The sequence below is a fragment of the Podarcis muralis genome, chromosome 14 (assembly GCF_964188315.1).
Source record: "Podarcis muralis chromosome 14, rPodMur119.hap1.1, whole genome shotgun sequence".
Taxonomy (NCBI): domain Eukaryota; kingdom Metazoa; phylum Chordata; class Lepidosauria; order Squamata; family Lacertidae; genus Podarcis; species Podarcis muralis.
The window spans coordinates 32,459,064-32,486,268 of NC_135668.1; the positions used below are offsets into that span (position 1 = coordinate 32,459,064).

Here is a 27,205-nt window from a genome sequence, read left to right on the forward strand (position 1 = left end):
AAAATACAACATGGTCACATTTTACTTCAAAGGAGTAAACTTGCAAAAAATGAGGGGACTGGTAAAAAGGAACTTTCAAGACAAAGTCAAAAGGGTTAAGCCTCTCCAAAATTATTGGGGGGAGGGTTATAAAACCAAGATATTAGAAACATGGCTAGAATGCACACCGCAGCCCAGGGAAGTTACCATGAAGGCCAAGAGAACACCAGCGTGATTAACAACCGAAGTCAAAGAAGCTATTAGATGAGGTAAGAAAAGGATTCCTTCAGAAAATAGAAGTCTTGTCCAAATAAGAACCAAAAGGAACACAAACTTCAGCAGAAGAAATGCAAACAGACAATAAGAGATACAGAAACAAAGAAATTGAGCACGTTGCTAAAAGCACAAGGACCATCAACAAAAAATTATTTAAATACATTAGCAGCAGGAGACCAGCAAAGGAGGCATGTAGATTTTGAACAAGGGGGGTCAAAGGTGTGCTAAAAGAAGAAAGGGAGGCTGCAGAGAAGCTAAACAAATTCTTCACGTTTGTCTTCATGGTGGAAGATGTAGAGCAGTCCCCCTGTGCTGGAACAAAGTTTCACCTGAGCTTCGCATGAGGAATGAATAGTGGTGACTAGTAAGGCGGAATTCTAGGCCTTACTCACAAATGTGGTCTGAACAGCAACCCCTGAAGAGTTCTTAGAGAATTCTGATGTAAAATTGCTGATCTTCTACAAAAATATGCAACTTGTCTCCAATATCAGTTTCCATACGAAGACCATAAAGTGGCCAGTGTATCACCAATTATTAAAACAAATTAGCTTAACATTTATTACAGGGAAACTGGTGGAAAGCATTATTAAAGACAGAATTACAAGGCATACAGAAAAACAAGCCTTGCTGAAGCAAAACCAGCATGGCTTCTGCAAGGGTAAGCCCTGTCTCACTAACATCTTAAGAGTCCTCTGAGAGTGTCAGGAAGCATATAGATAGAGGTGATCCGACATTTAATCACACTGGAAGGAGAACGTTACAAATGGTGCAAGATGTCAACTGGAAATCTGGTTGTCAAAGAAACACTTTATTTCATTAAGTGTGTTGTAAGACGTTTGCCAAACAAGATGGATACAAAGGAAAGTGACATCCAGTCATCTTTAGGTGACCCCCCTTTTAAAATCCCAGTAAAGGAAGGCTTTACCTTCTGTACCATTTGCTATTTCCAAGGAAGACTAGCTACAAATCAAACCTTCACATCATTGCTGGCCCTTGGGTTTAGTCCTGTGAAAGCCCGCCTGCAGTCCTGAAGGGAGCGCCAGTGACCACAGAAGGATGGCAGCAAAAGTCAGCAGAACATCCCACAGGGCAAACACCCATGCTTCTTCTACTGCAGCACCGCCGCAACTCAAGTGGCGCCCAGGTCAGACTTCCTCAACCTGGCATCTTCCAGGTGTCGCTGGACTGTAACATCAGCCCGACCGCAGTGGCCATGCCAACTGCACTCCCAGTCACATCTAGAGGGCACCAGGATGGGGAAGGCTGGTCTTCCTCTAAGCAATGACCAGAAAGCCTTGGAGATGTTTTGGGCTACAACTCACAGCACACGTTGGCTGGGGGGCTAGAGGGAGTTGCAATCCAAAACAACTGGAGGGCGCCAGTTTGGCAAAGGCCGACACAGCCCACGGCCTCAATGGCAATAAAAGCTCGTCCCAGCAAAGGAAAGGAAGAGGTTAAATTTCTTCCAGCGAGGGACAATTTAAAAAGGAAAAGCCAGGGATCTCCTTTTTCAAGGCCAACGTGCTCCTCTTCCCTCCCCAACTCTGCAGCGAATAGATTAGAGCGAAATCGGCCCAAAGTGTCTCTTGACTCTGGGCACGGCCAAATTGTTTCTGCGCAAGCTCAGTGTTTGGCATCTTGACCTGCTGCAAAGAACAACTGTTCAGGAAAGACCACTCGCCGGCAGCAAAATCCACACTGCCATTATCCTCTGGGAAAAGAAAAACGAAGTCACTAACCCCCAGGCCTCCTCACCATGAACTGGAGGCAAAAACGCATGCACACTGGGGCCTGGGACTCATCCAGCCAGGAACATTCATGGCGCTGCTGGGGAGTTCATGTCAGGCTACTGAGACACCTTTTCTTCCGTCCCTTCAACGAGAATCTTGTGTGTCTTAGATCTGCCTCCATTCACTCATAGCAGCGCATCCTCAAAGTGTTAGTTTAAAAAACGCACGACAGCAATGGCAGTCCAAGACACCTCCACCTTCCTCTCTGGAGAATGGCAGCCTGACAGGACTGTGGACCAGCAGCTTTCAAAGGGAGCGTGAGCCACCAGAGCGGCAGTGGTGTGTCCTGGATCGGGGAAACCCGTCTCCGAGTGTCGCCAACGTGGAATCTCCTCTCCGCAGCAGCTGGATGGGTGGGGGAAACAAGAAGGCTTTGCCCACCGGACAAGTTGATGCAGGACACGTTCCGACGTTACACAAACTCCGTGAAGTCGTCCACCGAGGAGATGAGGCGCTTCCTCTGTCCCGTTTCGTAGGTGGGAGCTGGGTCCTGAGGAAGGTGGGCAGACGCTTTGGCTGGGGCGGGAGGGTGCATGCTGGGGAAACCAGAAGCCTGGAACTGAGTCTCTTCTCTGATCTGAAAGAAGGGAAAGTAGAGAACGTATTTCAAGTCCTTAAAAAAACCCCAACCCTTTTATTTTCAGTGCTTTCAGAAGTCTTTACAGGGCCTAAGACCATTGTACCTACGGGACCGCCTCTCCTGGTATGCCCCACGGAGGACCTTAAGGTCCATAAATAACAACACCCTAGTGGTCCCAGGCCCTAAGGAAGTTAGATTAGCCTCAACCAGATCCAGGGCTTTTTCAACACTGGCTCCGGCCTGGTGGAACGCTCTGTCTCATGAGACCAGGGCCCTGCAGGATCTGATTTCTTTCCGCAGGGCCTGTAAGACAGAGTTGTTCCGCCTGGCCTTTGGCTTGGAGTCAATTTGATTCCCTCCGCCTCTTTCTTTTATCCTTTTTCCTCCTGTGATGAGGCTGCACTTTAATGTTTTAATGTTGTATTTTAATCTTGTTTTTAAGTTGTATTCATTCAACTTGTTTTTATTATTGGTTGTTAGCCGCCCTGAGCCCGGCCTTGGCTGGGGAGGGCGGGGTATAAATAAAATTTATTATTATTATTACAAAGAGACCAGCTAGTATTTTCCAAACAACTCCTAGGAAAGCTCAGTTGACAGAGCATGAGAGTCTTAATCTCAGGGTCAGGGGTTTGAGCCCCACGTTGGGCAAAAAGTTTCCTGCATTGCAGGGGGTTAGACTAGATGACCCCTGGGTCCCTTCCAACTCTACAATTCTGTGATTATTACCCCTGTATTGGGGATGGGGTGTGTGTGTGTTAAAGTTAGAGGGGAAAGAGTCACATGCCACAAGAAGAAGAAACTCGAGGGAATACACTAAGAGAGAGAAAAGGCAGTGTTACCCTGTGCCGGAGCCTCTTGATGTGCCGCAGGCGGGCAATCCACTTAGACGGGTACGTGTCTGTGGGGTTGGAGCGGCTGTGATGGACCTGAGAAGCCATCTAAGGGAAACAGTGGGAAGCAAAGAGGAGGGTCAACTCAGGCAGGCTGGTTTAAGACGCCATCCAAGTGCAGCAGTCAAGTTGTCAACCTGCCACTCCCTCTGAGCCATTTTGAATGATGGCTCCCATCAGCCAGCAAGGCTGGAGAGACAGGACCTTTGCCAACCAGATTCCCTCCAGGCCTTCTGGACTCTCATCAGCCCCGGCTTCCTGCGACTGTGCTGGCTCTGGTCAAGGGGATCTGTAGCCCAAAGCAGCTGGAGGGCAACAGGATGCCAAAGGCTGAGTTGCCAAGTTCAAATGAAAGATGATCTGTTACCAGCTCCCACAAGAGCACTCACGTTGGCGTGCAGAGCCATCTGGCGGGCGACAAAAGCCAAGTTTTTATCGGAAACGATCTTCATCACACTGGTGTCGATGAGCCCTTCCATATCTACAGACCAGAGAGAGAAAGAGAAGGAGACTGCAGCATCCTCAGTCCATAACTGTACAAATTGTATGAATATTATTTGTTTGTGTAGCCGAAGCCATTGCAGGAAACAAAATACATAAAACAGAATAAAATACATCACACAGTTGAAATAATTATTAAAACCAGGCATTCTGTCAGGTAAGAGATTGCGTCATCATTTCCACAAACTTGTCTCTTTACACCTTTTTCTCCCTACACCTCTGAAAACGTGGCTTTTAGATGTCCAGGAATAAAAGCCAAAAAATTAAAGTTAACATTAAGAATTTTATTTCTGAAATTGTACATCCTGTTTCCTCCCCTGCGCACCCAAGACAGAAGCTAAAATCCTTCCCAAGGCTCTGAGACAGCCAGGCCAGTGGAAATCTCTGGAGGTAACACCCTTCGCGAACTCTGGTGGGGAAAAGAAGAGAGAGGCCTGGACCTACCTTTCCGGCACTGCAGAGTGAGCAGATTACAGTTGTAATCCAGCGGCTTGATGATGACATGCACAAAGTTGAATTGGCCCTGGAGAGGGAAGAACATTAGGGTGTATGGCAGGGAGAGAGACAGCGAGGCCCAGGGGCAATGCCTAGGCCTGAGACGTCTCTTACAGGCAGGGGAACTCTCTCTTCCCTTGCAGCCACCTTAGCAAGGGTAGGACAAAGCAAGCCTGTTTGAGTTCCCTCAGGCTGAAGGGTTTGGGCCTTAACAGCTTTCATTCCCCTAATCAGCCCAAGTCAGTTTACTGTGAAAAGCTCATTACAGAATACACTTTGCTATTCCTGGAGGAAAATCCTACAGCCTGCAGGGAGGGTTTAGTTTCCAGGTCGAGGGATACTGAGGTTCTCAGATGTTCCCAGTTAAGACTGAGATGTGTAGCGACTGGCAGCTGGGAACAGAAAGGAAGGCGTTTACAAAGTAGGAAGAGTCTGGCCGTCTCGTCCGGTGCCAAACAATGGAGCAGTTTTCTCAGACACAAGCCAAGCTCGAGGCTCATGGCCATGAGGGCAAAGGGAAATGCTTGGGGCACCCCTGGATCCTCCGAGTTTGGGAACAGGAGACATGGCATTTATCACAGAGTTGTGATTCTTGCAGCAAAACCTTGCTCCTATCCCCCCACATGATCTCCAGGCGGAAAAATCCATCCCAGAACCAAACTGGCCATCTGTCAGGCCCAAGCCGCTCAGCAGAGGCACATTTCCTTACCTTGATGGTCCCCAGCTTGAAGTCTTCCCCTGAATTGTTGTAAATGATGGACACAAAGTCGTTCCCCAGATGACGTTTCTTGTCGCAGCGGTACTTGTCCAGGTCTTTGGTGGGCATCAAAGTCGCAATGTGGAAAATGGCTAGGGAAGGAAGAAAGGCTACATGCAGTTTGGAGTCTCAAGCCACAGGAGGGGGAAACGTTTCATATGCTAGACCAGCCTTCCCTGACCTGGTGACCTCCAGATGTTTTGAATGCCAGGGCAGAAGGGAGCACAGCTGTCCTGATGGGACTGATGGGAGCTGGAATCCCAAAACACCCAGTTGAAGGTCTGTTTAGTGTATGAGCAGCAATGCTGAAAGTTTTTTTTTTAAAAAAAGGGGGGGGGAAGCCTCAATGGGGCTTACACAGGAGACCTGGGGGGGGGGGGGGAGTGTTGCCCCCTGGGGCAAACCCATCAACTGCCCTCTCTGCTGCCCTTAAAGGCACCCTCAGGCCCGCTATTCTTCACAGTGGACTTACTGTTCAACTTACACACCGCACAAACTAGGTTTCAAATTGCATTGGGCCAATTCTGAGAGAGCCCTCCGCAAAGTGGGAAGCGCTATCCCTGAAAGAACAAGGGCACAAAGGCTACCCAGCCTCAACACAGAGACACTCCCTCATTCAGGCCTACCTTGCATGATGTCATCGTGCCAGCAGTAGGTAAACAGCCCGTCCTCCCCGCACACATCCAAGCCACCAAGGTAAATCTTGTCTGGCTGGCAGTCTTTCAGCTCAATGAGCGTTCCCAAGCCAGTCAGGAACTCCGTGTACCTGTAGGAGCCGTGCTCGTTGGAAAGGATGGCGAGCTCGTTATTGCTCTGGGGTGGAGACAAAACCACGAGAGCAGCTGTGTGGACAACAGGCTCGAGGGTTCCACATTATTTTACCTAGAGAAAAACCTGGGGCCTTTTTAGGATGTGGAAGGGTCGTAGCTCAGTGGTAGAGCATCTGCTTTGAATGCAGAAGGCTGGCCCAGGGCTGGAAAAGACCCCAACCTGAAACCCTGGAGAGTCCGTATTGGCAATGCTGAGCTAGGCAGACCAAGGGTCTGACTCCATGTAAGGAAGCTTCTTTTGTCCCTCTACAAAATGGATCCTCTGCAAGGCCATTTTACAATGTGGTTCTGGCAGTTCCCTCACTGCAAGAAGTGAGGTTACAGGGAACCAGGCAGAGGGCCTTCTTGGTAGTGGCGCCCTGTGGAACACTCTCCTGTCAGATGTCACAACTATCTGACTTTTAGAAGACATATTTACAGTATTTTTAATCCATCCTTCAGCAAATAGTCATCTCAGGGCAAAAGATACTAACATGATTAAAGCAGAATACAATAAAACCAAAAATCACATATGCATAAGAATGATTAAAATAACCAACACCAAATAATTTAATGAAGTGGGCAAGAGGAACATTTTAAACCAAGGGGCTTATAATAATGCTCACCTCCCTCCCAAAGACTTGGGCAAAGTGGTGCATCTTCACCTCCTAACAATTTCAGTGCCTGATGCACCTTAGAGAGGAGACCATTCCAGAGATGAGGGGGCCACCACTGAGAAGGCCCTTTTGCATCCAGGGTCCCTCAAACTTCGCAGGCAGCAGAAGGGAACAGTTTCCTGAAGGGAACAGCTTATCCCTGAGTGCCTTCTGCCCAAAAAAATCCAGGAAGCTGATGCCCACGGCCCTTACCTGCCCTTCCCCAACATATAGTACTGCAATCTTGTGGGTATCGTAGGGGGGGATCTGATCCAGCAGCTGAACTGATCTCTCAAACGTCTAAGAATCAAAAAATAAATGAGGAAAGCTTTAGAACGGCAAGCATGGTCAAAGCCACCTAGGCATCTTTTATGAAAAGGGAGGAGGGGCTGGTCAAGTATGGGGGTTAGCAAAAGGGTTAGAGGGCACGTGGGGTTGGCAAACAGAGCAAGCAGGGGCAGCAGCCCCTACTATCTATAATATTTTAAATGACATGCTCAAACCTACCTCATTCGGCAACAGGAGGGGCTTGTTGGATTCATCACCAAAGAAAGGAGAGTGATACAACTGCAGGAACACAAAGCTAAGAAGGAAACATTAAAATAGATTTAATTCCATTATCTCTAAAGGTTTCAGCTCAATCTTAGTATGTAGAACTCTCCACTGCTACAGACAGCAATAGCCAAGCATGCAAGTGAGCCCCGCCAAAAGCAACTGGACAAATTCAGACATAATGTGGTGGGATCAGGTGAAAAGGCCCATCAATGCCAGCCTTCTGCTTCAGACACTAGCCAGCCAAATGCTCCCAGGACACTGAGAAGCAGGGCTTAATACCTGGCAGTCACTCTCCTCTGTACCAGGGACAGCTTTGACCCGGGAATGGAGTTGTGGCTGGTGGTGTTGGGCACGAGTCTCTGCAGCTCTCTTGTGCACTGGAGCCAGGCTCTGATGAGGGAGCCCATCATGGGGGTGCCTGGTCACGCCCCTTTAGAAAAACATGCCTGGGGTCATGGCCCCTTAAGCCCCACCTCCCCAACACGCTACACCCCTGAGGGTAGGGGGCACTAGGGTTTTCGTTTATGGGACCAAGGAGGTGGAGGCCCCAAAATGTTTGAGACCCACTGATCTGGACACCGAATCTGTCTTTGATGTGGTCAGGAAGAAAAATGAAAGAGTACTCCCTTGTCTGATGCAGCCTCTTCACATGCTCAATTCACTCACCTTGGGTTGATTCCTGGCACTTTCTCCGCATTGGAAGCTGTTGCGCGGCCCTTGAAGGGGTCTCTCTCAATCCTCTTGCCCCTCCTCGAGGGTGCTGAATCAGAGATCGTGTACCCTCGGGGGCGGTGGCCCGTTGGGGAGCGCGGAGAAGAGACAGGGGCACTGCAGCCCACCCTAGGCGCCCCAGGGGGGCGGTCATCTTCCCCTCTGCCCAGCCAGCTCCCGGCCGCCTCCCCTTCCAAGTGTCCCGACTGAGACTTGGACTTCCCGTCACTGCTCAGCTTCCCAGGCGGCTCTTCGCTGCCGGTATCCTTGAGGACTTCCTGGAGGGTCTGAAGCTCCGGAGACGAGCTGGACTTGCTGAGGGGCTGGGAAGGCTGGAAAGAGAGTGCCTCAAACTCGCGGCTGTCTTCCAAGTTCCGGGCTCTTTCGATGGGGATGCCCATGGGGGCCAAATCATCTGGTTTCAGAACTTTCTCTTCTTGACTGGATGTCGACGAGGACTACAAAGCCAGGGGTAGAGGGAGGGGAGAAGGGAGGTGAAGACGTGGTTAATGAAAGGTAACTTGAGAGAAGATGACCCTTGACAGCAACCCATCTGGCCAAGCAGGCACTGGGAAGCTAGACCTTTTCTGCAGGATTCAAGTTACAAGAAAGGAGAGTCCAGTTAAACATCAGTAAGCGCTTTCTGACAGGAAGAGCTGTTTGACAATGGAATGGTCTCCCTCGGGAGGTTGTGGACTCTCCTTCTTTGGAGGTTTTCAAGCAGAGGTTGGATGGCCATCTGCCATGGATGCTTTGGCTGAGATTCCTGCATGTCATGGGGTTGGACCAGATGACCCCCAGGGTCCCCTCCCACTCTACAATTCTAGGATTATATGGCAGCCCTGCCTGAAGTATATGGAGAAGAATGCACCCTTAGTAGAGGAGAGGGGATGACCACCCTCAACCCTGTTTCCATTTCCCAAGCAGCCCAGTAAAAAAAAAAGGAAGACAGAGGGAGGTTTGGCAACTGGATAGTGTGTCCAGGAGGCCACCAGCTGCCAAGCTCTAATACAGAAGTACCTTGGGCCCTCCAGGTATTGATGAACTACAACTCCCATCATCCTTGGACACTGGCTGATGGGGCTGATGAGAGTTCAGCAACGTCAGAAGGGCCCAAGGTTCCCTGTACCTGCTCTAATCATAGGATTGCATCCAACATGCTGTTCTGCTCCTGGAAGGGCTGTGGGCTCAGTGGCAGAACATCTGCATTGCCTGCAGAAGGTCCCAGGTTCAATCATCAGTGGCATCTCTAGGGAGGGCTGCAAGGACCTAGTCTGAAACCTTGAAGAGCTGCTGCCAGTCAGTGTAGACAATAGCAAGCTAGATGGACCAATGGTCTGACTGGGTATAAGGCAGCTTCCTATGTTACCGTGCAAAAGACTTCCCCTCTGGAGCGTTTAGAGGGGGATGGGAGAGAGGAGAAGAGGAAGTCCTGCTGTGCAAGCAGAATTCCACTTGTACAGCAATGGATACAACCCCAAAGTCTCTCAAGCTATAAATAAGCTGATGATGATGATGATCATGAAGAGAAGCATCAAAATTTCCCTGAAAGCTCGACTGCAGCCTCAGCCAAAGCCTCTTCATGCTTTGGGCTACAGCCCATCAGTCCAAGGCAGCCCATACATGTGTTTTAAAGTTCTGTCAACTCACTCTCTCTCTCTCTCTCTCTCTCTCTCTCTCTCGTGTGTGTGTGTTCTTATGTGTAAACCGCATAGAGATTTTTCTGTGAATTTGGTCCAATAAACAAGGAAATGAAACCACTTGGAGGCAACCTTGTTGGGTCAAGAATGTTGCATATGAATCTGAAACTCTTAAGCTCAGGGTCCTCAGTTCAAGCCCCACATTAGGCAAAAAGGTTTTTGCATTGTCGCGGGTTGGACTAGATGACCACCGGGATCCCTTCCAACTCTACGATTCAGGGAAACTACACTCCTCTTTGACAAGAACAGCTAAACCTACACCCCATGCATGCGTGCACACTCAACTCACAAAAGGCATATTTATCTGAAGAAAGTTCAAGAACGTCTCATTATGCAAAAACGTCACGTTCTCCCTGGGACATTCCACTCAATGAAAAGTTCTCCCCGACAGGTTTAACTCAAGATCAAGCAAGGGAGCTTACTGACCCGACTATACATCCCAGGGCATCTGACCACCTTCTCCTCGCTTAGGCCTTGCTCCGGACACACAGCTTCGAAGTCTTCAATCTCTTGAGATTCTAGGCGAGACTCTGCGTCTTTTAAATCCGTCTCCGGTGGGCTTCCTTCTTCCAGAACCACAGCAGATTCTGACAATTGAAATAAATAGAGGCCAGTTGCACATGCAGAGATTGTTTTCCCCCGCACCCCCCCCAAAAAAAACAAACTTAAAAAATACATAGTTTTCGGCACACAAATGAAATTAACAAAAACCAGCAAGGAAAGACAAGACCACCACTGCAGCAGCTTGGGGGGATATTGATTGCAGCTTGCAAGATAAAAAAAAGTTATTTCAAAGCAGAAATTCAAGAGTTAGCTGTGTAAACACACACACAAAACACACACACCCCTCAAACAAACGTGCTGATCTGCTAAACTGTCCAAGCCAGAAGACCCCTGCCCAGTTTCCTCTAATGCTTCAGAGTGAATTGGCTGCTGTTTTTTAACCAAGGTTTTTAAGATTCGTTCAAAGTGAGATTCATTCAAAGTGAGAGGCTCCTGCCTTAGCCTGTGGGCATTTTAACAGCATCTCACCAACATAGCAACCAATGGTGACCTGCAGCAATGCCACATGAGAATTTTACTTGAATTTTTTTTTTTTAAGCGAGGGTTGGATAATGTTCTGTCCTTTGCACGAAAACAGCATTGATTCGCTTTGTGCTTCTGCTTCTGTTCACCGCAGAACCAAAAGGATATCTAGACTGCAGCTTTTGCTAACCTGGTACCCTCCAGATGTGTGGTGTATTGGTTAGAATGTTGAGACTTTGACTGGAGACATCAAGGTTCGAATCCCCACTCAGCCATGAAGCTCCCTGGGTGACCTTGGGCCAGTCATCATCTCTTAGCCTAACCTACCTCACAGGTTGTTGTGAGAATGAAATGGGGTAGAGGAGAACCATGTACACCACTTTGAGATCCTTGGAAGATAAAGATAATATATAAATGTAACTGTTGTTGCTGCTGCTGCTGCTGCTTCAGGCTACAGCTCCCATCAGCCCCAGCGAGCTTGGCTATCCTGGCTGGGGCTGTTAGGCATTAATAATACCAAAACATCTGAGGAGCACAAGACTGGCAAAGGCTAAAGTCTAGATTGCAGCCTTTGCGTGAGTGGGCAACAGAAAGAGACACCCCCTGAAAGATTTCTTAACCTCCTTGCCTTAATTCAGGTAGAATTTTGATTGATAGACTTATTATTTGTGGCTGGGTTGCAGGGTCAACACACAAAAGAGTTAGGAGGTGGAAGTGAAAGACTCAAAACTGAACAAAAGGCAGGGGTAGAGAAACATTGGAAATTTCAGTTTTTCCTGTTTCTAAGCTGCACCCAAATTGCAACTTTCCTTCTTTCTGTGTTCCATAGCAGAGATAGCCAATGTGGTCCACTCCAGATGTTAGAATACAACAACTAATAATAATAATAATAATAATAATAATAATAATAATAATAATTCCTGCCCTTCATCATCAGGTCCCAGCGTGGATCACAACAATTTAAAATCTGAAACAGTTAAAACAGAACACAACCACAGGAATAGGATGGGCCCTGAAAACAAACATCTCAGGTGCCAAAGGCCAGGACAAAGGTATAATAATCCCCAGCTGCTGGTGACATTGGCTGGGGCTGGTAGGAATTGGAAGTCCAACACCATTTGGTGGACAACCACATTGGGCAGCCCTGCCCTACAGTTTGGCGGCCTGCCTATAAAGAGCTTCCCCACCCACCCCAAAACCAAGGCATTATGGAGCTTTCATGGACCAACCGAGGCCATGTCTGGCTTGGACTTGTTTATGCCCATTGGAATTTCCATCCCTGGAGTGCAATGAGATCAGGGACAGACATAAAACATGGAAGGAGTGGATGGAAGCACGAGGAAAGGCAGCCTCTATGAATCACAGTGCTTGTTTCTTTTTATGTCAATACTTGCTCCCCCTCCCTCCTCTTTCTTGCTTTTCTTTTTATTATTATTATTTTTAATAAAGCTCCTTTAAAGATATGCAAGTATACCTGCCCAGGAAATGCTCCTGTGCAACTTTTCTTGAGAACTGGTCAGGTACATGGAAGAGAAAGAGGCCACTGTGAAGGGAAAACCAAGGGAGGAATGACATCAAAAAGGAAGGAGAGGAAGAGAGAGAGGAAGAGACTCTATGGAGAAAATAAATAAATAAAATTAAAGCACCGAGTTTTAACACATAATCAGAAAGAGAGTCAGCTTCAACAAAATACATGGGAGGAAAATAACAGGGTAGGGAAGTGTGAGAGCACTTAGAAGAGGTGTAGTCAAGGCTGAGCTTTTGGGGGCTGAGGACTCCAAAACCCATCACACCCTGCAACATAGCTTGGGATGATGGTGATGATTTTAATTTATTACCTGGCCATTTTAGGCCAGAATACTCATCAGCCATGGTGGCTGGGAATGATGGGAGTTATAGTCCCAAACATCTGGTGGGCACCATATTGACAAAGGCTGTGTTACAGGGTGAGTTTCCTGCTCCTACCCCTGCCCCAAACGAGGATGGAGCCATTCAACATGGTGCAACGCAGCAGATTGTCCTCCTTCGCAATTCTCAACGAAAAGAGCAAGAACTTCAAAAGGGCTTGCAGAGAACTTGACAGTGGACTTTGCCCTGCGTTAGTATTTTCATTCATACAAATATTTATATACCACTAATTCATAAAACAAAAACCAGAGGAATGTACAGCAAATGTACATAAAACCGTGTGTGTGTTAAAATAAGGAATCAGCTAACTATTGTGGAAAGATGTATTCTTAACTGCCCAAATAAGGCCTGGCAAAATGGGAAAGTTTTCAGCAGGTGTTTAAAGGCTGGAACAATCTCCAAAGGCACAATACTGGGTCAATGGCACGAAAGGTTCAGTTCCTTGTCAAATGAGCTTCACCAACTTGGGAAATGGCCAGTGATGCTCCCGCGTTGTAAATCAGTCAATGAGAGGAGGGAGGGGGAAACATCCAGATACCCACACTGAATACTGGACAATGGAATGGTTAAGAAGAGGCGGCTTATGCAAGTAGGTATGGTTCAGGAAGTCAGGAAAAGGAGATATAAGATTAGTCACTTATCCCCAAACCCTCCTTGTCCCTAAGCTAAAACACAACCCAAAGAGGGTGGGGGGGACCACCAGCACTTCCAGCACTGCAGTGGTTCAGCCTTAAAACACCAGGAAAAGGAAAAGCTCCCAGCTCCCAGGTGCTTGCATCTTAAAATTTCCTGGCAAATGAGCATCTGAACACTACTACTTTTTTTTTTTTTTACACCGCACTTTTTTTTTACACCGCTGTCAATTACACTTGAATTTAAACTGGTCTGTGACCGAAATAATAAATTCACCTGAATTTAGAGTTGTCTCCAACTAAGTCCTACTCAGAGTAGACCCCCGAAATGACTTTACTAACAGGAGTCATGGCCATTGATTTCAATGCATCTGCTATGAGTAGGTTTAACACTGCATACGACCCACTATGCTGGAAGGGTTTGATGCCAGGAGGCATGCATGTTCTCTGTTCTTGAGATCTGTCCTGCACAGGTGTAAAATTTGGGAGAGCAGTTTTCCCCAACCTGATGCCTTCCAGGTTGGCCAAGAGTGTGTGGTACAGTGCACAATATTTAGAATCTGGGCATTAACTGTATTTTCATCTAAAACCAGAAACAAACCCACCAGCAGCCTCATTTGCTGTCATCGGGGCTATTCAGATTAGCTAGAAAGTGAGTGGGTGACAACAGGTTAAATCTCAGAAACAGAGGGGGCGGGGCTGGAAGGTGAGTAGGCGGGACACTGTTCATGTGGGCGGGGCTGCAGCAGAGCTGGGTGCAATGCTGGATTCCAAAGGAGAATGGAAAAGATGCAGGATATGCAGCTGCCTGCAGGATAAAAAGAAACAAGATTCTAGTCCCTGTGGTTGTGTAAATATGTGCTTGTGGGAGCAATGGCTGAAGTCAGAGCAACTGCAGGAAACATTCCCAGTTTTATCAGGGCTCTTGCACAGATCTGTGCCTTTCTCCCCATGATGAGCAGAAACAAAATTACGCACACAAAAAGATCACAGAAAAAATTATGCAAAAAGAAAAAGAAAACCATGCATACTAATTTGCATAATTTAGCCAGGTTACAGAATCTGAGCTACTCTGGCACAGAACATTGGGGTTTGAAATAAACACAGACCTGAGCAGCAAGGGAATTCTCCAACCCCCCTTCTTGCTGCAGACCATTGTTTCAGAACAAGGGAGCTTTAACAGAGAAGTCCTCCACCCAGTCTGCCCTGACAACTTCTGGAAGGAGACCTAGACTCATGAGTGAAACATGCATTGATCAAAACACTCTTTGGCTAAGGCTGACTCTCAGCAGAAGCACACATTCTGCTGTGTTTAGTGAAATGGGCAGTGTGCTTCTTTCTATGACTGAATTATACACACATAAGTAAAATGGATTATTCAGAGTTGTATCCAACTGTTGTTCAGAACAGACCCATTGAAATTTACAAATCTTTAGTCTAGGTTTGCCGTATTTCAAGAAGTAAAAATCCAGACACAAAAGGCTTTTTTAGGGAAAGTTGCTGAGCTTTTTTTTTTTTTTGGGGGGGGGGGGGATCCAGGAAAATCCAGACGTCTGGCAACCCGACTTTAGTCATGCCGATGAATTTCAATAGGTCTACTCCACGTAGGGATAACATTGGATACAACCCTAAGTATTTATGTTTCTATCCTGCATTTCTTCAGCAAGACCACATTCACAGCATGCATTAAAAGAAATGTAATACCACTTTTTAAAAAGTCATTCCCTCAAAGAATCCTCTGGCTTCCGTCACGGTGTTCCATTGTGCCAGAAGCGGTTTAGTCATGCTGACCACAAGACTCGGAAAGCTGTGGACAAACATCAGCTCCCTCGGCCTGAAAGCGAGATGAGTGCCACACCCCATAGTTGCCTTTGACTGGACTTAACCGTCCAGGGGGTCCTTTACCTTACCCCATACTGCTTTCCATGAATGGTGTGAATGTGGCAGCATAATTTATTCAAGAAGCATGATCTATGGAATTATCTCTAATTGATTAAGGCAGCTTTCCCGAACCTGGAGCTCTCCAACTGTTTTGGACTACACTTCCCATCAGCCCCTGCTAGCCCCACACATGGCCTGATGTAACAGTGGCTGGGCTTCAGGCTAGATTAAAGACTTCCTTTTAAGAAGGTGAATTGTGTGCACCTCCTGTTCTCCTAAAGCAGAGTGGCTCTGCCATGAAGCACTCTGGCTGGGAATGGCTGGCTATGGCCTCATCCTCGCACCCCCTCTCCTGGGCCAGCCGCTGCGCTGCCTCACCTGTGTTTGAGCGCTGCAGAAAGTACGGCTTGGCAGTCCCCGTTGGCAAGGTGGAGGAAGGGACCGAGAGGGACTTGTACAGGGTGGGGTCGCGGTGCTCCTTGAAGCGCTCGGCCGCCATGAGAGCGTTGGAGAGCTCCTGCAGGGGCATGCTGTTGATATCCGAGGAAAACGGGCTCAGGGAGTTCTCCAGGCTCATCAGCCAGCTTGTGTTACCTGGAGTGGTGGGAAGGTGAAGATGCAGAACAAAGCAGAACATGCCACTGAGATTTAAAAATAAAATAAAATCCCCGTTAATGACCCCAGTCTCGTTTCCCTCTTTCGTAAATGTCCTGCAGGGTCTCATTCCAGACATCTCAAACATCCAGCACTGGCCTCCTAGGTGAATGGAGAGCTCTGCCTAGAAGACACTGGGGCTGTGCACCAGATTCAAATAATGCCTGGACCCAAAGTAGGCTGACCCAGGCTTTGGCCCAATGAAGCCAAGAGAGCTCTGGATCGCCTGGGGGTGAGGGGAGGCAGGCAGCATCTGCAGGATCTGCTTCACCCAGCCTGCAGGAAAGGTGCTGGTGATTCCAGCAGGATTAACCTTTCCACTGATCAACACGTTCCCTTCCCAACAGCATGTTTAAAACATTAATTAAATGCTAGGGCTGACCGCCCCCACCCCAAATCAATTCAGGCCCCTGGTCCATGTTGGTCCTAGACTGTCCAGAGTCAGATCAGGGCTGATCCAGAGTCCCAGACTCGATTGGGGGTGCCATGCACAGCCTTAAAAGAATCACATAAGAACACAAGCAGCTGCCTTTTGCCAGGTCAGCCTGTGGGTCCCTCCTGCCCTGTGCTGTGGCTTTTCTGTCACTTGCTCCTGATCAGGGAATGCTGGGGATGAAACCTGGAGCCTTTTGCATGCCTAGCATCTACTCTACCACTGAACTCCAGCCCCTCGTGCCACACTTCCCTGCAGCTACGTACAGAGCAGGGGGGAAACAGATAGCAATGGGCAAGTTGCTTTCCACAGGACTTTGTGCACCATAACTGATCTTCACGTTAGGGAACAGTTGGTAACTTTTCACAGAACGCTGGAGGTCCCCTACACCAGAGCCATAAGGCATGGTAAGAAGCGCTCTCTCCAAGTGCTAATTGCTTTTTAGCATTATAACAAAACACTTCTCACCAGGCTGATGGAACATCATTGCTTGTCCGTGTCACAACATAAACAAAGGGCTGCAACTAGGACACATACCTGAAAGACTCCTATAATAACACACAGTGTTACATCATTCCTATGATTCTAGGATAAGGTACTGATTAAGCCCTTTACACTCAGCAACATGGAAACATGTGCACCAACACATGCCATTTTACATATTTGTGAAGGCATACATTTCACCTGGCCTACCTGTCGGTCTCCGCACCAGTATCTCCGCCCAGCCTTGTGTTAGCAGGGGGACGTACGCAGCCAAGTTGGCCTTTTCCTTCTGTAGAGGCCCGGGAGCAGCCTTTTCCGCTCGAGCAGCAGTAGGAGCAGGAGAGCTCTGAAATCCTTGGGGCATTGGGTTGGCTGGGAAATGGGAGGTGGAGGTGTCTAATGCCCCAACCCGCAAGGCGTGGCCACCTGGATGGCAAAAGGGCATTCGGAGGAAGCAGAGAGGTTAGGAAGGTTTTGCAGAAGGGCTGCATATTGGTTCAAAGACGATACAAAAAACATACGCAGCTATTGAGAAGAAACGGAGTTGAACTGTGTGTGCTTAGGAATATAAGAAGCGCCTGCTGGATGAGGCCAGTGGCCCATCTAGTGCAGCCTCCTGTACTCACAGTGCCCAAACAAAAGCCTACAAGGCAGATATGAACACAAGAGCGCCCTCCCCTCCTGGGGCTTCCAGTGTCTGTTAATCCCACTCTAGGACTGTATTGATCTAGTATTGATCTAGCAGTACAAAGATCCTCTGCCTGGGGGATCCTCTCATATCCAAAGCTATTATTATCAGGGCAAGCAATCACCAGTGTGAATCAGAAGGCAGAGACAGACCCTAAAGTAGTTCAGGTGATGTATTTTATTGGGGGGGGGGGAATCTTCTGCACACCTGTGAATTCTCCTTAACACTTGTTCGACAGGCAGCTGTATGGAGACTGTGGTGGGCTCCACTGAGGTCAGAATGTGCCTCCTGCTGGTAGAGGCTAAACTAAGAGGCACCTCTCCCAAACCAGTTTCTATTGACTAAGCGCTGAGAACCTAAGAAGAGCTGGCTGAGTCACGCCCATGGCCCAGCATCGCATTCTCACAGTGGCCAACCAGATTCCTGTGGGAAACCTGCAAGCAGGATTCAAGCACAAGAGAATGACATCAAGCCCCTGGTTCTTTAGCCCCCGAGTAACCAGGTCAAGCCTGGGCAACTGTCTAGCAAACAAGGAGAAGAGGAATTCACAGAGAATCCCCAGAAACTGGAAACAAGTAGGTAGGACTAAGAAGTTGCTTATAAGGACAGAACTCCAGTTATTCTAGAAGAGAGAACTGCTGGGCCGAACAGTCACAATAAGCCAAGCTTTGCTAACAGGGTGCTCTTCAGATGTTTGGGACTACGACTTCCATCAGCTCCTCCCCCAGTCAGACCATTTTAGAATACAACTCCTACCACCATTTTAGAAGACAACTCCTACCACCTCCAGCCTGCAAATGCTGGATAATCAGCTCAAGGCTATAGATGCATTTACCAGGGATCAGCAGGTCAGTATTCCATGGCACCTTCTTCTATATTGCTGCACTCCGCTCTGGTATACAGTGCGTGCGTTGGGGGCATATGCATATCCTTCAGGGCACCATCAATTTAGCTCCTACAATCAGGAAGCCAACCAGTTGCCACTGAAATACTGGCACATTATCCCTCTGGGAATCACAAATGAGGAAAGTGTATCTGTTGCTTGCTGGCTTCCCATTGGTGCATCTGGCCGGCCACTGTCAGAACAGGATGCTGGGATAGATGGGCCCCTTTGGACCTGGTTCAGCAGGCTGCTCCTCTTACGTTCTCAAACCCCATTTGTCTCAGGAGTAACTACTCTGCAGTAGCTAGGCCTGATCCTGGGCAAACAATATAAGCAAGCCTTATGGCTCTAAGCACCTGAATCTTCCATACAGAGAAATCAGGGGAGGCTCCTTACCGGACATCGACCTAACACGGTTGCGGGTTCGAACCACTTGTGGGCCAGCCTGGGACTCAAGCTTGGCTGGAGCTTCTTTGGTCTGCCTCACTTGCAAGGTGTGGTCGGAGCTAGGAATCCAAAGCAGGAATGCCGTCAGTCCGCAAAGGAATTAATTTGTCTCCGCTGGTAGATCTTGTGGGGAGGGGCCATGGTTCAGTGGCAGAACACCTGCTCTGCATGCAGAAGGCCCAGCAGGCGTACCACCATCTCCAGTTAAGGGGACCAGGAGACTGGGAAAGGCCAAGACCCTCCAGCGCTGCTATCAACTGGGGTAGATGGGGAAGGGCCGCAGCACAAAGGGATAAGCACCTGCCTTCCATGCAGAAGGTCCCAAGCTCCAGCCCCTGTATCTCCAGGTAGGGCTGAGAATACCTCCTGCCTGAAACCCTGGAGAGCCCCTGCCAATCAGTGTAGACAGTACTGGGCTAGATGGACCAATAGTCTGACTCAGTAAAAGGCAGCTTCCTCTCTTCCTGTGTAAAACAGCATAAGGGAGCATCCTCTTGTGGCAGAAGGAGGAGAAGGGTGAGCAAGTGGCCTCCCAGCACCAGACAGATTTTGAGACCAGGCTCTTTGTGCAAAGGAACCCTTTCCTCCCATTTCCACACCCACCCCTAGTCAAAATTAAAAACTCTGTGACAGCACCCCACGATAGTTATTTGCCCCATCTTCCCTACCCTCAACCCCTGGAGTTTTAAGAGTGCCCAGCGTCATTTCCCCAGTCTCCTTTGCTTTGTTATTATTTTTTAAAGGGGGTGAGAGGTGCATCAGGGCTTACCTTGCCCCTGTGCTGTTCTGTGTCTCTGACAAGTCAAGGCCCAGGAGAGACCTGGTTCCCGTCCCGACACTTGTTGTGATTGTCACCAGCTTGTTGCCCACCAGCCACGTCTTGGTCCTCCCTCCAGCGAGGAGAAACTCTCCCACCGGAGACCTGGAAGCATCAGGAAGACATGGACAATGAATTAAAGCAGCTGCTACAACTCCCATCATCCCCAGCCAATATAGCCATGCTCCCATCAGCTCCAGCATCATATAGCGGTGCTGGCTGGGGCTCCTGGGAGCTGTAGTCCAACAAAACATCTGACAGGCATCAGGCTGAGGAAGGCTGAAATGAAGGAACTGAAGAACCACCTTGATGAATCCGGCCAAAGGTCCATCAGGTAAAAGCATACTCTGCCCACAAAACAGGACATTCCCTACCACCGGAGAGATGTTCCTTCTGATCATGGGGACTCCACAGAGCTATCATGACAAATAAGACCAATTCACTGGTTCCCACATCCAGTCCTTTTAAGGCCATCTAAGCCAAGGTTAGCCAACTTGGTGCCCTCTAGATGGACTACAAATCCCATCATTCCTGGCCACTGACCACATTGGTTGGGGCCTATTGGGAGATAGTCCAAAGCAGCACCAGGATGCAGAAAGGTGACGAAGATCCAGTTCATACTTCATTATAAGGGGCATAATATTTCACGATAAGGAAAGGGCGTATCACATTTTGAGGAGCAAATAAGGAGCCAAAGCAGTTGGCATATAAAACCAACAATAGCCATCCCTGAAAGAGGGCTGGGGACCCGGGCTTCGAGTAAGAACTGAAACCTTTTGGGCACAGCTGTGAAGTTTGAGAAGACGTATCGAGCCATCATGTCGAGGCAGGTCTCCGTCAGCTCCAAGTGGAGATTTTTCAGGCTGTCGTCCGCTTGAGCCATAGAGTTCTCGTCAGCGGATCCCAGGCTGGAACTGGTGATGGAGGTCTGCAGCCGGCTGGAAAAAGGTGGGTCGGACGTTTGCCAAAGCACAATGGACAAGGAAAACCAGTTGTCTCACAGTCTCTACAGCATGCAGCAAGCTGGGAGGCAAGGGTGGGTGGGACACACATACACAAGCTTAGCAGTTTTTTTATGGATATCAAACTTTGGAATGTGGTTCCATGAAGGAGACTGACCTGAAATATGGGATCATGAGAGCCTATGTGTCTTCTTAAAATCTAGGAGGGAGAGTAACTAAAGAGGGGCTATTTCATCTGCTTGGAGTAGGCTTGCCTAACCCCTCAATTGCTGGAGGGGGGGGGGAGGTTGTAGCTGTATGGCATCTGTGGCAACCGGACCTACAAGCAGGTCACTTATCAGGCTAGGTAGTCACAGACCTGGATTCCATTTCTAAGCAGCCCTCCAAGAGACACAGTTGCTGACTATGGGGGCTTAAGAGCTCGTTAAGGCTGTGGTCCTAATCCTGCAAATTTTGGAGTAAGCCCCGCTGCATTCGGTAGGACTTACTTCCGAGTAGACATGGTTAGGATTGTGCCAGGTCATTACTGTTATAAACTGACATTCCTTTCTATACTTTCTATGAATCTAACCATGGGATAGCAGGAGGACTAAAGAAATCAACAGCCCCCAAAGTGAAGGGTACCTGAAAAACAAGGAGCCCCTTGTGGCACCTCAAAGACTAAAAAATATATGATGGCAAAAACTTCATGGACTCAAGGTCACGTCATCAGACACAGCATTCCGTGGCTTGAGTCCATGAAAGCTATTATAGCATAATAAATTTGTTCATCTTTAAAAGGTGTCACAAGACACTTTTGTCATTTTTGCTACAGGAGACAAACCCAAGGGCTATCCCTCTAAAAATTTAAGCAACACATTGTGTTGTACAAAATAACGGGACAGCACAGAACAGATCTGATCACCAGCTTATCAAAACTTTATATCAAGAGGTCTCTTGTGCCACATGGTAAAGTTACCTTCTAGTCCATCCCATGGCTAAATAGTCTTGTGACAGCTACCCTATAAAATGCAGCACTTTTAATTATTATTTTTTAATTCAAGAAGTTGCCTTTGGAACAACCACCATTTGGGGGGAAAGGTCAAGCCCAACCAAAACCAGCTGTCTCACATCCCTCTCACATCTTTATCAATGGGGGTCTTGCAACTAAACCTACATTTGCATCAGCGTTAAATTGTGTGTCCTTTTCAATCTTAAAACAGGCAAACAGAAGAAAGCACTTGCATAGCAAACCTTGTTGGGTAGGGCTCAGTTCTAAGGAAATCATGCAAGAACCCCAGCATGCAAATCCCCTCTGTTCCATCTGCCACCCTCCCCATCATAGCAAGTAATGTGGCCGCGAGCCCAGGTGGCTCTCCAAGAATCACTACCTGTGGGCTGCATGGTCAGAGACACTGATGCTGCGGGACCGGAAGGCATCGACACCAGAGGGTTCTTTCAGCTCTTTCACTGGAGGAGAATTATTCAAGCTTTGCCTGGCATTTTTGGCTATCTTAAAGCTACTAGGGGTGAAGAACAGGCAGCGGCACCACCACCAAGACCCCACGTAAAGGAGGTGTGATTTTGCACAGGAGGAAAATCAGTGGAAGGATGGAGGTTGGAAGGCCACAAAAGTCCCGGAAGGTGATGTAAAAATAAAAACAAAAAAAACAAGATGCCAAAAAAAGGAGGGAGGGGGGGGAATTAAACACAATAAGCAAAACTCAAAAAGCATAAACAAACATTTCAAAAATGAAAAAAGACAACAGAAAGACAGCCGACATCTCCCCCATTCTACCCCAGATTGATAAATGTTACAAAATAAAAGTGGCAGTTGGAATACTATGGAGCCCTGAGCAAAAATAATAAAAGTGTGCCTGTTCAGTGGGTAGGGAATGTGCAATATGCATTAGCTCAGAGGCACAGTTCACAAAACCCAAACCCAATTAAATGACAAGACAGAAGACTATGGAATCATCAGCCCCAACATCAAGGTCTAAAGCAGATTCCTGGGGTGAGGGCCGCGTAAAGCGCAAGTAGCAACAGCTTCTGCTATTTTTCCTTCTGTGAAGTGTCTCCAGCAAAACAAAATGTACCTATGGAGTGAGTAAGTTCCCTCAGGGCAATGCCTGGCTACATTTATGCTGCTGGATCTCACTGCAACATTATCACTAAGGTTTGAGGGTGAAACCGCTGCCTGAATGACTCAAAAAATAGATAACACAGGGAGGGTGTATCTCCCGCTCAAAGAACACCCAGGGCATATGTTTGCGTGTTTCATACCCAGAAAACGAAAAGGAGCTCCAAGAGGTTCCTGGTTTTACAGAGCAGCACACACACCTGGGGTTTCTTGTGGGTTTTCTGACCAGGAAGCAAATCACACACAAACCATTTGCATCCAACCAAAGGTGCCTTTTAGGGTTGACTGACACTCCTGCTACTTTTCAACTACAAATCGTGGCTACTGCCACTCCCAGAATAATGGCAGTGGGTGTTTTGAAAGTACCTCTTGCAGAACAACTTTTCAACTCAACAGTATCCCAACTTAGTAAAATCAAAAATGCCAAGGCAAGGAAGTGGCGATGGGAGCCACAACTCAAAAGGAAAATGACGGACACAAAAAGGCTGGCTAGAGAAGTGGAGAGCCTCGTTTGTAACTCCGAGGTCAAGAATATCACCAGCTGTGCTTTAATTTGCAGGCACAAAACAATTCCCAGAGCGGCAGTGAAATGAAAGGTAGGCCATGCACCTTTGGAACTTCATGGGCCTAGTTGGAAAACTCTCTGCCTAAAAAGCTTGAGGGTATCATTGTTGAGGTGGTGAAGGGGCAGACACGCTTCATGGGCAGGCAGAGATCTGAACCTGGGTCACCCAGATTCAAAAGGCACTTTGAGCACCACATTGTTTTCCATGTGGCCCCTCCAGACTTCCTTTTTATTGTGCCTTCATGATGGTTTGGTATCAGGGCTGTTGTGCACAATCCCACTTTCATAGCACTTTGCATCTGTAGAAGTTTTTTGGGGGACATCCCACTCTGTTTCCAGTTAGGTGCATGTCCCAAAACTTCCTGCTGAAATCCTGTAGCTTTACATACCACAAATGTTCCAATTTATTTTTCGCTGCACTACAGTGTGAGGATACCCTCTGGTAATGTTGGGAGAAATGCTGCAGAACAACTAATAAACGGGAAGGACGTGTGGACGGGCCCAGCACTAACGCAGTAATGTTGTATCCATGACATGAAGACCAAAAAGACACCACCAGTCTGGAAGGGCCCAAAGACTAATGATACAGCCAGGCCAGGAGACTGCAATGGCAATTGCCATGGAATACACCAGTACCACTAGCAAGTTCTGAACACAAGAACATCAGAAAAGCCCTGCTGAATTGGCCCAAAGGTGGCCCTTCTAGTCCAGCAACCAGTTCTCACAGCAGCCAACTAGATGCTCCAACGGGAAGCCCATAAGCAGGACGTGACTGCAGTTGGTTGTGATTCCCAACCAATGACATTCAGGGGCAAACCAACTCTGAATCCCTAACCCAAAGACTGCTGCATGGACAGTGAATGCAATGCTAGGATTGCTTTTCCCAGATGCAAAGTCAGCCAAAGCAGAAATGCTACCCGCAGTTTTTTCAAAAACCCCACTGAAAGCAGCTTTAATGCTTTCAATTGACCATAGTTATCTCTGAACAAATCATAATGTTTTTGCAGGGTTTTCCCTCCCTCTCCAGATTGGGGGTGAAGTAGTCTGGTGCTGAAAAGCTTACAAAATGTTCCAGTGTAACCCCCAGCTAAATGGGCTGCAACCTGATCATTACAGCAGGGGTAGGGAACATCCAGCTATACTGTTGAACGACAAGACTCATCATCCCTGACACCGGGCTATGCTGGCAGGGGGTGATGGGAGTTGGAGTCCAATGACAGTCGGGGGCTACAGGTTCTTCCAGCCCTGCATTGCAGGATGAGAGGAGGCAAAATAGGGCACTTCAAACTGGACTGAGCAATGAGTCGAGGTAGGACAGCTTTCAGCTGCAAGGGCATGGACCATCATCAGAACAAAATCAGGTAGCTTCATTGGCATAAAACCTGACCCATCAGAAAAGTTGTAGCAGCCCCCAGAAGGCAACAAATTGGTGTTTTTAACAAAAAGCACTTCAAAGTGCTGTAAAAAGAAGTGGACCTTCAGGGAACAACCTACCTCTTCGGTCTCTCATTCAAGCTGGTGCTACGAGCCCGGAAGCTGTCTTTCTCTGGTGTGTCATCAAAGGAGAGGAGGACATTTGATCGCAAACCCTGTCATAAAGAGAATACAAAGAAGAGTTGAAAGTTGCTATTATTATTATATTTACATTCATATCCCGCCTTTTCCCTGGAGAGGGACTCAAGACAGCTTACACAAATTAAAACAAAATACAGTGGTACCTCGGGTTACCAACACTTCAGGTTACAAACACTTTGGGTTACAAACTCTGCTAACCCAAAAGTAGTTGCTCTGGGTTGCAAACTTTGCCCCAGGACGAGAATGGAAATCGCTCACCAGTGGTGTGCCAGCAGCGGGAGGCCCCATTAGTGAAAGTGTGCCTCAGGTTAAGAACAGTTTCAGGTTAAAAACGGACCTCCAGAACAAATTAAGTTTGTAACCCGAGATACCACTGTACAAAAAGCTAAAAACATATAAAAGAAAAACTGTAAAAAATAATTCAACTGTAATGGAGTCAAAACAATATAAAATACAAATCTATTAGAATACAGGTAATAAAAGCAATGAAAACAGCACAATTAAAAACAGTTTCCTTAAAAACCAGCCAGTTCTCGAACGCCTGTCAGAATTGGACAGTCTTCCCCTGCCAGTGGAAGGACAAGGAGAAAGCCAGTCTGGCTTCTCTAGGAAGAGAGTTCCAAAATCCAGGAGCAGCTACTAAGAAGGCCCTCTCCCTTTCCCCCCACCAAACTGGGCCTGTGAGGGGGGCAGGACTGAGATCTTTGAGTCCAGGCATGGAGAAGCTGTGGTCCTCTGGCTATTGTGGACTCCAACTCCCATCATCCCTGATCACTGGTCATGCTGGGCGATGGGAGTCCAGCAACATCCAGAAGACAGAAGGTTCCCTTTCCCTGGCTCAGTCTCTGTCCCCAAGCAAATTCCTCCAAGCCTTAATCCCTGTCTGCCTTCTGCTAAGATGTTTGGCTGGAGCCATATAATGACCCGGTTCACACATAATGCTAAACCAAACTGTGCAAAAGCACCAGCTCAAGAGTTCCTGGAGAAGGAGGAGGAATCTGCACTCCCCTGCTTCCAGGTCCTCCTGCTAATGTACTGCTATGAGTCAAGCCATGGTTTGGCTGAGTACATCACCCAAACCTGAACCTGTGGTTTGCTTCCTCAAGACAAATCACAAACTGTAAAGCTCAAGAACAAAATTTAGTGTGGACCAGCCCACTGAGAATCTACGCCACATTGAAAAACCACCCCAAAAACATAGTCCCGTGGTGGAACAGGGCAAGAAGTTTCCTCCTCTGTTTTGTGGACTGCTCTGGAGGCGGAGCTCACCACAGAGCGGCAGCATCCGTCATGGTCCCATCCTGTTCCCTGACTCCTGTCCGGCATGTCAGCTCTTCCCCTGTGCTTCTCAGGCACAGCAACAAGCTTACCTTGGTAATAAAGGGGACAAAGTCTTTCCGAAAGGGAAGGCGGCACTTGATAAACCACATGGCTATGACGTGATGCGCCAGGCACACAATGTACTGGTTAAACCTGGAAGGCATTCAAGGGGAATGATCATGTTATGGCAATGCTTAAAATAGTATATATGTTAATTACTGTGCAACACGTCATTAGCATCACACTGTGATATTACTTATACTAGCTGGAAACTTAGAACATAAAAAAGGTTGAGGGGAATGTTTCTATTTAACAACAGGATTTAAAGTGTGCAATCATGGAAAGGCACCCAAACTCCCCACTGAAGGCCGAAAAATAAAATTTAAAGAGAAAGGCTGACAAACACACGCCATTTGTTGTGCAGACTGGAGAAACAGAGAGGACAACAGTTACGACAGATGATGTATGGTGATGTATGGGAGGGAGTTTTGCCTTGGTTATAGCTTATAGCAGCCTTTCCCAACCTGGTGGCCTCCAGATGTTTTGGGACTACAACTCCCACCAGCCTCAGCCAGCACATCCCACAAAACACCTCCACCAAAACAACCACCACAACCCACCCACAACTTACTTGGAGGGGTTTGTGTAGGGCAAGGAGATGGCAAAGACGCTGGCATACTGTTCAGCTGCAAAATTCCTGTAGAGGGCAGGCAGACGGGCCAATGCTGGGATTGGGAAAAGAGGAAACAGTTAAAAGAGTCTGGCTGCAGATGGGATGGCTAGCAGAAACCCACTTCACACACACCTTGTTTACAGGGGGGCTGGTTTGGGCATGGTTAAAACACGCCCAAACTGTTCCGTCACAGGTACAGGTTTCTCCAGCGTGAATCACAGAGGTCACCACCATGTGCTTATAATCTGGATGCCTCTCTGGAGCATGGGTGGGGAAACACCATCCTAGAGGCCAAATGCGGCCCTCCCTATCCAGCCCTTGTGACTCTCCCTGGAGCTTAGCCGCCTCTGCTTCTCTGCATCCCTCTTCAGATGCTTTGCCTTGGCTGGAATGCTTTGTCCTTGGACTGTAATAAAGCCTCTTGCCCAGATGGAGGGGTG

The 27,205-nt window shown here is 47.9% G+C and overlaps 1 protein-coding gene across 7 annotated transcripts in view; it reads right to left on the reverse strand.

The window, feature by feature from the left end:
* Positions 1-1,042: 1,042 nt before the first annotated feature.
* The window catches only part of TSC2 (TSC complex subunit 2), a 45,449-nt gene continuing 19,286 nt past the window's right edge, over positions 1,043-27,205 (reverse strand). The window contains exons 23-42 of one of the 7 annotated variants that reach the window (XM_077919184.1): positions 26,724-26,817; positions 26,143-26,245; positions 24,692-24,786; positions 21,884-22,012; positions 20,325-20,489; positions 19,504-19,656; positions 18,684-18,793; positions 16,927-17,142; positions 15,525-15,740; positions 12,200-12,268; positions 10,126-10,286; positions 7,955-8,457; positions 7,241-7,316; positions 6,947-7,033; positions 5,895-6,081; positions 5,221-5,360; positions 4,461-4,539; positions 3,905-3,996; positions 3,465-3,563; positions 1,043-2,622 (exon numbers count right to left, since the gene is read on the reverse strand). In XM_077919184.1, the coding sequence (XP_077775310.1) occupies positions 2,458-2,622; positions 3,465-3,563; positions 3,905-3,996; positions 4,461-4,539; positions 5,221-5,360; positions 5,895-6,081; positions 6,947-7,033; positions 7,241-7,316; positions 7,955-8,457; positions 10,126-10,286; positions 12,200-12,268; positions 15,525-15,740; positions 16,927-17,142; positions 18,684-18,793; positions 19,504-19,656; positions 20,325-20,489; positions 21,884-22,012; positions 24,692-24,786; positions 26,143-26,245; positions 26,724-26,817 (2,939 nt within the window). In that variant the 3' untranslated portion in view covers positions 1,043-2,457. Of the gene's footprint in view, positions 2,623-3,464; positions 3,564-3,904; positions 4,049-4,460; positions 4,540-5,220; positions 5,361-5,894; positions 6,082-6,946; positions 7,034-7,240; positions 7,317-7,954; positions 8,458-10,125; positions 10,287-12,199; positions 12,269-15,524; positions 15,741-16,926; positions 17,143-18,683; positions 18,794-19,503; positions 19,657-20,324; positions 20,490-21,883; positions 22,016-24,691; positions 24,787-26,142; positions 26,246-26,723; positions 26,818-27,205 lie in introns of those variants that run through there. The other 6 variants (XM_077919183.1, XM_028706968.2, XM_077919186.1 and 3 more) reach the window with 6 other exon arrangements.